Raw genomic sequence first — 12465 nt, forward strand, 5'->3', positions numbered from 1 at the left:
AAAACCTCCCAGACTACATTCTCCCATCTACTGTTCGTCTAGGAGTCACTCGTCTTGCAATTGAAGAAGAGGTCCTTCAAGCCCATGCCCCATCCCCTTCGGCCTGTCCATTCACCAAACCATATGTTCCTGATCATCTACGCTCTAAGGTATTGGAGTGGTGCCACGTATCGCGATTTGCATGCCACCCAAGGACAGCCTGCACTCGCTTTGTAGTCCAGCAATGCTTCTGGTGGCAAACTTTAACACAGGACCTCAAGTCCTTCATCGCCGCATGTACCTGTACCTCGACGACCATGGTCTCACATCTCCTTGGATTTCGTTACTGGCCTTCATCCGTCCAGAGGATACACCATCCTTACTATCGTTGATCATTTTTGTAAGATGGCTCATTTCATCACACTACCCAAACTCCCCTCTGCCAAGGAAACAGCAGACTTGCTAATCCAAGACGTTTTTCGTATCCACGGCCTTCCCCAGGATATAATTTCTGACAGGGGTCTGCAGTTGACGGCCCGTGTATGTCTACAAGGCCGCAGCCGAACGGCGCAGACGGGCTGCTCCGACCTACCGGGTCGTTCAGTGGGTGTGGCTCTCCTCTCTGAACATCCCCCTGCGAGTGGACTGTAAAAAGTTGGCTCCCCGGTTTATTGGTTCTTTTCCTGTCTCCAAGGTAGTCAACCCGGTGGCTGTCCGATTGCACATCCCCAGACCGAATCGAATCCACCCGACCTTCCATGTGTCCCGGTTGAAGCCTGAAGTCGTGAGCGACCTCGTGGGCTGTCGTGAGTCAGCACTTGGGGGGTGGGTACTGTCACGGTCTCCGCCCCTCCAGCCTGTCTGTCCCTCCTACCTGCTCTTTGCCCTCACCTGGTCTCTCCTTTCCTTTATTAGCAGGTCCAGTGGTTCCTTTTCCCCGCCAGATAGTCTTTACTACTTCCCGTGTGAACTCTATCCAGCGAGACTTCTGTATTGGATCACCTGTTATTGACCTCGCCCGTTTCGGACTCTGCCTGACCCTCATCTGTTCTGTGAGTTTTGTGTTTCTCATTCTGCCTGTTCTTCCCTGAAGACTCCATTTGGATCTGCTCCTGTTCTTCTCCCCCCTCCTCCTTTCCAACACCTCGCTTTGGCTTTGTTTGCTTTCTGTGGATATCTCAGTTTTTTTGGACTTGTATTACGGTTACTGCTTCTTGGACTGTGTTTTGGCTTGAGAACGTTTATGTATGTTATGACTGACCCTGGACCTGATATCGACCTTTGTGTGAGTGTCACAAACTTATAAACTCTCTAACTGGTAACTGGAACCTGGACAACCCCCTCGACTAAGAGTTTTGGATCACGGATTTACAAAAGAGTGTGCGACCGGGAGGGCTGGGCTTAGCCTTTATTTCACTGTGTGTTGGTTCTCATTCTATTACTAACCCTACTAACCCACCTTGTTCCAGTCTCCAGTGTTTTCTTCTGTAGTTATGGCCAGCCACTCACTACACGCGGTGGCGGCCATTTTGGGAAGTGAATCTACGGCCTCCGACCTACGAACCAGACTTCCTGCTGCCCGCGGGTGGCAGCCATTAGGGTTAGGGGTTATATTAGGGGCTATATTGTATATAGCCTGACTCTCTCTCTCTTTCTCCTTAGACCAACCTACTCACCTGTGAGACCCTGGAGTACCTGGTTCCCAGTCTTTATAGTAGTATATTCTTTGTAATAAATTAATAAAGATTTTATTAATAACTTTTTAAGCCCTACATGGCCTTTCCCCCAGCTGTTTAAGTCTTATTACCCTGCACGTAGCCTGAGATCCTCTGGTAGAAATTTTCTGTATGTCCCTGATGTCAGAATGACAACTAGAGGTGACAGAGCTTTTTCAGTTAGAGCCACTAAACTCTGGAACAACTTACTTCTATTTATCATGCTGCCCTTTAATCCATCCCCAGAAAGATCAGGACCAGTTCACACCTGCACCAGGCTGGACACCTAACAACCCACTTTAGGTGATAGAGGGGTTTGGCAGAGGTGTGACTATTACATCCTTCACATTCCCCCTTCCTAGTCTATTCAGTGCAGGGGGTGGAGTGAAACCAAACCTGAAGCATAAATTAGTGTCCCTAACCAACTATCTTCAGACTGAAGAAGCTACTTGATGAATAGAGAAACATTTTGAAGTCCAGCTGCCATGACCCAACTTCCAGATATCAGTAGTAATAGTATCAGTATCAATAGTATCAGTATCAATTTAACAGAGTTAAATAAAAATGTAATCTGTTATCACGTCTAAGCAATGTTGTAAATTTTTATCTCATTGAACAATATTGATTATTCCTGTGAGATCTGTATTACTGCACATCGTCCTTATATTAGCAGCTGTTCTCACGTGACGTGCAGGACAGATTAGAAGACAATCTGCATCTTCTGCTTGTATGTGTCATTTTTTTTATTTTGTAGTTTTCATTTATCACCCTACACCATGCACCTTCCCGTTTGGCCACCAGGTGGCTCCGGTCTACTTTATACTGGTTTACTATATATTGTTTTTCATGGTTCAACTGTTCAACTTTTAACGCAAAATTGTGTTGACTTTTTTAAAAAGTTGCTATTATGACTTGGAAAAGATCTAATGTTTTCCTGTAAATGTGTTTAGCTCTTGTTACAGACATGTCAAAGTTGCCATGAAATATGTCTAAGTTACCTTGTGTGGCGCTTATATACATGGTAATGCTTGGCAAATGATGTTTACATGTGTTGAAGAAAAAGATGACTCTCACAGTGCTGCTACACATTGCTGAGGGGTCAGACATGCAGGACAGATCAGAAGACAATCTGTGTTGTGTTTTATTGTTTTCTACAGGAGTGAATATATTGTGGAAAGCAGTGTCATCCGTAAATATGCCCACCTAGGAGACGGTACACTATCAGTAGTAGTAGTAGTAGTAGAAGCAGTAGTAATAGCAGTAGCAGCCTGCTGATTTCAGATACTCGTGGGATGTTATGATAGTTAATGTCTTCTAAACCTTTCAAAGTAGTCAGCTACAGACAGTTTTTCTCCTCATGGTGGATACTAGTTACTATGGTACTAAACTAACCCCTGTATTTTACAGTACACAAGCACCATTTGCAGTAAATGTACACATTCAAATGTTAGATCCAAAAAGGTAGGAATGTGTTGTCATACAAAACTAAAGTGTCCTTGTCTTGGTTTGTCCGTGAGTAATGCCTTCAAGTACAAAAGTACAAAATACTTTGTCACAAAATATCAAAGGATGAAAATGTGAAGTATAAATATGAGTTGATTCAAAGGTTGTTGTTCACTCATGTTTAAAACACAGCCCTTCATGTCCAGTGTCGTCAGCACTCTTCGTTCCTCAACACGGTGATGAATTACTGAAACCTGAGTCCACATTTTAAAATGAAAATGAGCAGGTCTTAGCTTCTCTGTGTTTAATAGGTGTGGAGGCACCTGTGTCATACCCACAGGGAAAAAAACAAACACATCAGCTACATCTGAAGGCAGTGATCTTTGGTGGTCCATCAGATCTGCAGAGGCTGCAACAGTTACACGTTTCTTTCTTTTTTTTTGGATGCCTCTCAAAAACTTAGGGTATCATTCAGGAATTTCTGAGGGCTGTGACTCGTCCGGTTCAGGTGGTCACAGCTAGCTGGCCACAGGGATCTGGACCTGTTGGGATGGCAACTCCTGCTCAGCTGTGACGTTTGGCACATTGATGTTAGGGTCGTCGTCGACCTGATAACACTTCCCCAAATTCTTGATAATGTTGAAGTTGGACCGAGCGGTTTCAGCCAAGCTGTTCTCTAGAATCCAACCATCTGACTCTGAGTCTGGGTCACCTAGTCGCAGAACGTTCTCCATGGCAGTCTGCAGGTAACGGACCCCTGTCAGAACCAACAGCTGGGGAAAAGAAAAACAGTTTATTTAATGTTGTATGCTGTCGAACACTGTCCTCAGTGTGTGTCTGGGGTTTAGTTTGGGGCGCTGTGTAAAGTCTGATAAATGTCCTGAAGTTGTTGTAGACTAGTAATATGACCCCGGTCTCTGACCATCTTTCAGTGGTGTAGGAGTGCAATGGTGAGTCAGGTCAGCTGCATAGCAGCTCCGCCATCGGTGTGTAAGTTTTTGTGTGCTTGTGTGTGCGAATGGGTGTATAAGACGCAGTGTAAAGCGCTTTGAGTACCAGCTAGGTAGAAAAGCGCTATATAAGTGCAGACCATTTACAGCTCTACAGTCTTGGGAAGGTGCCTCATTATCACACTTATTTCTCTGTACTGGATACTAAGAAATGAAACTGATTTTGTTGTATCACAGTGAATCTTCGATCTGAGAGTCAGCAGCCAAAGCCTGGCTTTGCAGTACCTCAAACAGCCAGATGAGGAGCACAATGAGGCCGATGGACTGCATGATGCTGGTGTAGTGGTCTAACAGGGCTGGTCGACAGCCTTTCCTCCACAGGTTCAGCTGTTGGCGCTGCTGGTCATAGTTGAAGTGGGCTGAGCTGTTGCTGACCTGGTGCTGAATGCAGGGTCGTGGAGAGAAGGTGCTGCAGCAGCTGAAAGGAACGCCGTCCGTCAAGTATTTTCCTTCCACATTACTTCTTAGACGGCTACAAGGGAGGAGCAGGTGTCAGGAATAACAACTACAACATCTGTGAAGATCCTTAGTCATCCAGGTCATGGTTATCCCAAAAAACGTTCTTCAGTGGCAACTGGACTTGTTTTAAATTCTTGAAGATGTTTTACCTTCCTTCATCAGTACTGGCTGAATAGCTGGAAAAGTATCTTATAACCCTGTGGAGTCCCCGAATCACTAGTGTGGGTTGTTGCACTTTAAGTCTGCTTTTCCAGAGCTCCTGGAAGCAAGGTGAAATGTCTTCAAGAAATCAAAACAAGTCCAGTTGATACTGAACAGCAATTTTTTGGCAGTTACTAGAACTAATCCCTACTACTAGTGTCACTACTGCTATTGTTGCATGCAGCGGAAATGTCCTGCAAGTCCTGCAGTCACTGACTTAGGTTTGAATGTCAAAGAGCATGTACACAGTGTACAAGTGAAAACAGTAGTGAAGACACTTTTCAATAGCATGTGACAAATTGTCTCAATCCTGCAGACAGGTTATATTGAGTTGAGAACCTAAGTTGAACAGCGTTTGCAAAGCCTAATTAATCCCTTGATCTTTAATCTCAGTGGAATTCAGATTTAACTGCAGTAAACCAGTGGCGTTGATCTTAAAAAACTCCATTTACTGTCTACCAACAAAGAAATATTGACCATTTCCATTAGTGAAAAAAAGAGACCTTGGACTGAACACTGTGAAATAACCATGAATCGCCACTGGTCACATTTCTCTGTGGTGGCCCACCACAACATGAAAATATCATCTCAATAGTAAAGTACCATGAAGGGAGCATCATGGTTTAGAAATGTTCAAGTCAATCAACAAATCACAGATTTTGGTCTTAATAATGAGCTCCGTGTTAAACACATTTAAATGGGACTTTCTACTGTTTCATGTAATCAGACAAAATCCAGTAGATTATACTATAAAGTGCAGAATCAGTGAGCATCTTCTAGCATAAATCAGGATTGTTTAGAATCTGATGGAATCTACTAGACCAACAATCTGCCAGAACCCAGCAGGATATACAGGAATCACCCAACATCCTCTCAAATCCCAAAGACTCCAGTGAATATCAGCACAAATGATTCCACTTACTCTATCACAGCGCTGTTGGTCATGTCTAGGTAGCGATTACTAATCCACTGGACCTGGAACCAGTCCCGATACCCAGTGTTCCCACAACAGTGGAACTGGATCTGCAGCAGGTCCAAAGTTCTCTTCAGGTAGCAGCGGCCTGGTGTATCTGTATCTTTGTAGTGTCGCATGGCGTGCCGCAGGCCCAGGAGCAGCGACTCCTCCAGGTGACTGCGGATGCTGTAGCACATGAGCGCCCCCACCAGGACGCAAGAGGTAAAGAAAAAGGTGCAAATAATATACGGCATCATCACCAGCTTCCAGCGCAGGAACTTGTTGGTGTCAGCACAGTCCAGGCAGATCTTCCCACCCAGAAAGTTGATGCTGCAGGCTGCCAGACCTGTGGTGATCAACATATGTGGCACATAGAGGATCCCTTGGTCTGACATCACTTCCTGCCACTTCTGAATCTCAATTTTGAGGAATAAGCCCAGACCAAAGAGGATAGCTCCTGTCACCACAGAGATCCAGTTGAGCAGACACAGGACCTCAGCGAGCTTCTCTCTCTCTGCTTTGGTAAACGTCACCTTACCAACTGCCATGTCAGTCCTCCGGGTTTATGTCACGTCCAAGCACTTGCAAACATGCCTTAGGGTGCAGTACCAATTAGAATCTCTAGGTACTGCATTGAAAACATCTATGATGGCATAAATGTGAATTAATGCAACAAGAAAAAGGGTTTGTTCATGACATGATTGCAGATTAATGACGGGATTAATCCAATCAGTAGGTGTTACTTTCAGAAAATGTAATTTCCAAGATTTACCGAGATGCTCATGAAATGAGTGGTGGGTCCTTCAACAGGTTGCACTTGGCTATTTGGGAGCCTCCTGCCTTAGCTCAACAATACGTTGCTGAGTGTATATCTAAACTCAAGTTCAGATCCTATCAGGGACCGTCTAACACTGTGGGTGTGGTAAATCCTAATCCTCATATCCAGTCCACGGGGGTCTAAAAGGCTGAAATCAAGGTTGAGGGTGGACCTCTCCTTAAAGAAAGCTGTGCCAGCGACTGCTGTCTGCAGAGCGTCATAAGGAGCTTTGTGAGATATTTTAGGTGCTCTTGGTTACAGTCCACAACTCCGAAACACAACCAGCATGTGATCACTGACTCTGGAAAAGAAACAAAGCTAAAATACATGAGGAATTTTTTTTCCCCACCACAATCCAAATCAAACATCAACTAGAAGAACACCTATATGTACTTTATAGATGAAAGTTTATGTTCACTTGGTTTCAAATCTGTTATATGTAAATTGGTCACATCAAAACAAATTTTGTCAGAGAGAAGTATGTTCCTCAGTGAGAACATATTTGTAGATATACTGGTATACTAGGTTCTACTCAGTAACCCCGCAACAGTGAAAAACTGTGTAATATTGTAGTTCAATCATAATAGGAGCCAAGAGATTACATATTACAAAGGCAGACTCTTCGTAGAGAAAAGATGCTGCAGGATGGATTTGAGGAAGAAGATACTTAAGTGTATATTATTATAAAATAAGAAATAAGTGTGACATTATGAAGTCTGACATCATAACACAAATGTTTCTTGATGAACATGTTTGTATTAATCATTACATTCATAAACAACACTTCAGTAACATTTACAAGAAAATATTGTGAACATTGTCTTCATGTTACATAAGCAGAATTTTTCTACACTTGAATGGAACAAAAATAAAAATGACGACTACAAGGTAGTGGCTGTTTCAGATCCTCTTACTCAACCAAACCACATTATACTAGGGATAAAAACAGTTTTACCTTGTTAACTTAAAGCTGTCAGGCATCACCAGCTGTCCATCTGTGCTCCTTTCAACCTCCTGTCATCCTCAGGCAAGCTGGGTTTGGCCACAGTGAGAGCCACAAAGGAAATATTACAGCTGAGAAAACAGGTTGAGATGCTTGTTAACTTGGCTTCCTGTGTTCTAATCTTCTTACTGCTAATCAGCCTTGTAATAAGCTCCAACCCACCATTTACCAGCTGAAGTGTCAGCTGGAAGCTGTGCTGGAGAGTATCCACTTATTTTGTTGTTCTTTTTTTTTCTCTGGAAGAAATATGACAGAGTTTATTAGACGACCTAAACCCTGACATCTCAGAGTGGAGCCCAGGACGCAGAGACAGAGTCTTACACACCTCTTTGCAGCTTCCTTACAGCCGTCACCCCCCTAAAACTACCACAACCCCATAGAGACAGTGTCTGCTCCCCGAGTACCTAAATTATTTATATCAAAAACTAACACAAGAGGAGTTATTCATAAAAACCTAATAAAAATAAAGACGACTCTTCTCTCAGAACAAAATAAAAAGAAAATAATCAACTGTGGACTGTTATCAGATCTCTCTCGTCTAAATCCCTGTTAGTGAATGATTTGATAATTGACCATCAAATAGATTTATTCTGTCTTACTGAAACCTGGCTGTAGCAGGATGAATATGTCTCTCTGAATGAGTCAACCCCCTCAAGTCATGTTAATTATCATGTTCCTAGAAACACAGGTCGGGGTGGAGGAGTAGCAGCAATCTTCCACTCAAGTTTGTTAATCAACCCCAGACCTAAACATAGTTTTAATTCATTTGAGAGCCTCACTCTTAGCCTCTCTGATCCTAACTGGAAAAATCAAAAACCAGTCCTGTTTGTTATTGTGTACCGTCCTCCTGTCCCTTACGCTGAGTTTAGTGTATATAGTATATAGTGTAGTGGGTGACTTTAATATCCATGTAGATGTTGATGATAACTGTTGATGATAACTGCCTCAACACTGACTTTAATTCACTATTAGATCATTTCATAGTTTTTGTTACAAACTGATAGATGGGACAAACAAGTACGTACAAAAAGGTTTATTATTAAACACCCGATTCAAAATACAGGGGACAAGGGGAACCAAACAAGAAAGACAGCTAACAAACAAAACACTAACAAAGTGACAACCAAAATTACATATAATATATAACATATAGTATGTGATCACCTATATAAGGATGGGTTCCCAGTTGAGTCTGGTTCCTCTCAAGGTTTCTCCCTGTTGCTTTCTCAGGGAGTTTTTTCTTGCCACCGTCGCCCTCGGCTTGCTTATCAGGGACAATCTGATTATTATGATTCATACACATTCATGTTCAAATACACTTCCATAGTTTCTTTGCTTGTGTAAAGCTGCTTTGCGACAATGACAATTGTTAAAAGCGCTATACAAATAAAATTGAATGGAATTGAATTACTCCTCATTAATAGAGGTAAATAACAACAACCCTCGGTTTCTCTTCAGCACTCTAGCCAGGCTGACAAAGAGTCATAGTTCTGTTGAGCCTAGTATTCCCTCAACTCTCAGCAGTATCTCCTTCCACGCTATCTGGAATACTAACAATTTAGTTTGGCGCCATTTACGTTCTAACTTTCGAGTACATTTACATTTAGTCATTTAGCAGACGCTTTTATCCAAAGCGACTTACAAGTGAGGAACAAGGCAAGCAAACAAAATCTAAGTCAAGAAGAAACAACATCAAAGCAAAGTGCTATCAAAAAAGTGTTACTGTTTCAAGAGATGTTAGAAAGAAAGGGTAGAATTTTTTTTTTTTTTTTTTTTTTTTAAGTGCAAAGGAAGATGCGGAAGAGTTCTGTTTTCAGCAGTTTTTTAAAGATTGCAAGTGAGGTGGCTGAGCGTGCAGAGATAGGCAGCTCATTCCACCATCTTGGGATCACTGAGCTGAACAGTTTTCCTTGGTGTCGACTGTGTGGTGCTGGTACCACCAGACGACGTTCCCTGGTTGAGCGCAGTGGACGGGAGGGGATGTAGACCTGAATGATTGAATTGAGATAAGATGGAGCTGTGGAGTTCACCACTCTGTAGGCAAGAGACAGAGCTTTGAACCTGATCCTTGCAGCCACAGGAAGCCAGTGCAAAGATCTGAAGAGCGGTGTGACATGAGACCTTCTAGGTTGATTGAAAATGAGGCGTGCTGCCGCATTTTGGATCATCTGGAGGGGTTTGGTCGTGGATGCCGGTAAACCCATCAGTAGTGCATTGCAGTAATCCAGGCGAGATAAGATCAACGCCTGTACAATGAGTTGGGTTGTGTATTCCGTCAGATAGGGTCTGATATTTCTGATATTGTGGAGGGCATATCTACACGACCTAGCGACTGTGGCGATGTGATCTGTGAAGGTCAGCTGGTCATCAATGATGACCCCCAGGTTTCTGGCTGACTTAGTAGGGGATATCACCGCAGATCCAATGTTAATGCTGATGTTGTGCTGAGTTGAAGGTCTGGCAGGGAAGACTAGAAGTTCAGTTTTGGGTATGTTGAGTTGAAGGTGTCTTTTTCTCATCCAGGCAGAGTAGTCTGTTTTAAGACGCGCGTGTCATCGTTATACCAAGGAGCAAGTTTCTTATTTCTGATGACTTTTCTTTTAACTGGAGCTACATTATCTAAGGTATAACGCAACGACGACTCGAGATATTCAGTCGCCTGGTCTAGTTCTGTGGTGTCAGACGGTGATCCAATCAAAGTTGATAACTCTGGGAGATTACTAATAAAGCTCTGTGCGGTAGTTGATGTAAATGTACGTTTAATGCGATAGCGCGGCGCTGAGTATACATTGTTAATATGACACACTGTAGTTGAAACAAGATAGTGGTCTGAGATAACTTCAGACAGTGGGAGCGTAAGTAAATTTCTTATACTTAAACCGAATGATATTATTAAATCTAAGGTGTGACCCGCTTTATGAGTGGGTCCTACTACACACTGATCTACTCCTAACGAGTCCAATATGGACATAAATGCTGTTCTCAGAGGGTCTTCTGGATTCTCAAAGTGAATATTAAAATCTCCAGCAATTAACGCTTTGTCTACAGAAACAACTAGGTTAGAAAGGAAATCTGCAAATTCACAAAGAAATTCAGAGTAGGGCCCTGGGGGTCTGTAAATGATAATTAGCGGGATCGGCTGAGCAGACTTTATATTCGTATCTATACTTGTTATGTTACTATAAAGACATTCAAAAGCTTTAAATTTGTGTACATGCTTTTGTACGATAGTCAGTTTATCATTGTAAATAACTGCGACACCTCCTCCTCTACCAGTCAGACGAGGCTGGTGAATGTAGCTGTATCCAGGAGGAGTTGCTTCATTCAAAGCTACATACTCATCCTGTTTAATCCAGGTTTCTGTTAAACAGAGTATATCAAACTCCTGATCTGTGATAGTTTCATTAACAGTAAGAGCTTTAGATGTAAGAGATCTAATATTTAACAATCCTAACTTCAGATCAGAGGTGCTGGCTGCACAATCAGTGTGCTCTGAATTTGAGGTCTGTATGTTAATTAAATTATTAAAACATACTTTCTGGGTTTTTCTAGCTTTTTGTTTAGCTCGAGGAACAGACACAGTCTCAATATGTTGAACCCTGAGTGACGACTCTGTGCAGCTAGCAGACGGTTGGTTAACCTGTTTGTCTGCTCCCTGGCCTGGACTCTGGGTAGTCAGCGACTAACTAGGCCTGATCTTAGACTATGAGCTATACTACAAGAAATGAGAGCAGCACCTTCCCGAGTGGGATGGACACCGTCCCGCCCTAACAGGCCAGGTTTGCCCTAAAAGGTCCTCCAATTATCTATGAAGCCCACGTTGTTTTCGGAGCACCACCTGGACATCCAGCGGTTCAGCGACCATAAGCTGCTGTAGGTTATGTCACCTCGTCTCATTGGGAGGGGGCCAGAGAAGATTACCACTTCGGACATCGCCTTCGCTAATTTAAACACCTCTTTAAAGTTATTCTTGGTAACCTCAGACTGACGAAGGCGTATATCGTTAGCTCCGGCATGTACCACTATCTTAGAAAAGCTATGCTGTCCTAAGGCCCTAAGATTGCCTTCAATGTCCGGTACCCTGGCCCCCGGGATACACCTGACCACAGCCGCTGGAGCCCCTAAAGGTCTGGCTAATTTCACGTGTCTCATTATCGAGTCTCCTATGACCAGAGTTCTTCCAGGATTGTCAGCGGGTGAATCACTGAGAGGGGCAAACCTGTTGGACACATGAAGCGCGGGGGTGGTGTGCTCCGGTGGGCTAGCTTTAGCCTTAGCCTTAGCTTTGGCTGCGCGAGTATGCCGCCGAGTCGTCACCCACTCGCCCCGCTGTGAGGGCTCTAATGCCGGAGTCGGGGACTGGCTATCTCCGCCCGCGGCACCCAGACTGTCTTCTACAGAAATAAGACTACTCTCGCTCTCTCTCAGAGTGCTAACTAACACACACCTGTCACAGGTAAAATTGTCGCTAACGACGGAGGAAGACGGTCTAAACATCCTGCACTCCACACACTGAACAAGCTGAATATTAGTCATCTTTAACGTACCTGAGTTGTAGAAATGTAGAAGAAATGTTGTGTAGAGTTTAAAAATCCCGCTGTTGCTCTCAGACGAAAAAACACGCGCGTCCTCCAAGAAGCGGAAACGGAAGTCCCCCTTAAAACTTTCCTTTTTTATAATCTTATAGTTAGAGATGGATCAGGTGAGTCTGAACTATCTTGTAGTTCTGCTGCTATAGGTTATTCTGCTGGGGGACCTCCACTGATACACTGAGCTCCTCTCCTCTCTTCTTTCTCCTCTATCCATTCAAATGCCACCATTACATGTCATTAACTTTGTGTCTTCTCTCTCCTGTAGTTGTGTTTCCTCCTCTCTGTCTCCCT

The 12465-nt window shown here is 43.4% G+C and overlaps 1 protein-coding gene across 1 annotated transcript; it reads right to left on the bottom strand.

Annotated features, from left to right (window-relative positions):
* Positions 1–3655: 3655 nt before the first annotated feature.
* On the bottom strand, positions 3656–6310 carry LOC113149246 (photoreceptor outer segment membrane glycoprotein 2-like). The gene is made up of 3 exons (XM_026341211.1): positions 5730–6310; positions 4373–4619; positions 3656–3910 (listed from the first exon to the last, which is right to left on the bottom strand). The coding sequence occupies exons 1-3, from the start codon at positions 6308–6310 to the stop codon at positions 3656–3658; spliced, it is 1083 nt and encodes a 360-aa protein (XP_026196996.1).
* Positions 6311–12465: the final 6155 nt, after the last annotated feature.

The sequence above is a fragment of the Anabas testudineus genome, chromosome 24 (genome assembly GCF_900324465.2).
Source record: "Anabas testudineus chromosome 24, fAnaTes1.2, whole genome shotgun sequence".
Classification (NCBI taxonomy): Eukaryota; Metazoa; Chordata; class Actinopteri; order Anabantiformes; family Anabantidae; genus Anabas; species Anabas testudineus.

What these genes read in the sequence shown, in the direction of transcription:
- LOC113149246 (XM_026341211.1), bottom strand. Translation starts at nt 6,310, where the DNA reads ATGGCAGTTGGTAAGGTGACGTTTACCAAAGCAGAGAGAGAGAAGCTC. An exon ending in ACCAACAGCGCTGTGATAGA is followed by an intron (nt 4,620 to 5,729) that starts GTAAGTGGAATC and finishes CCTCCCTTGTAG; the next exon opens with CCGTCTAAGAAGTAATGTGG. An exon ending in TCCTCATCTGGCTGTTTGAG is followed by an intron (nt 3,911 to 4,372) that starts GTACTGCAAAGC and finishes TCTTTTCCCCAG; the next exon opens with CTGTTGGTTCTGACAGGGGT.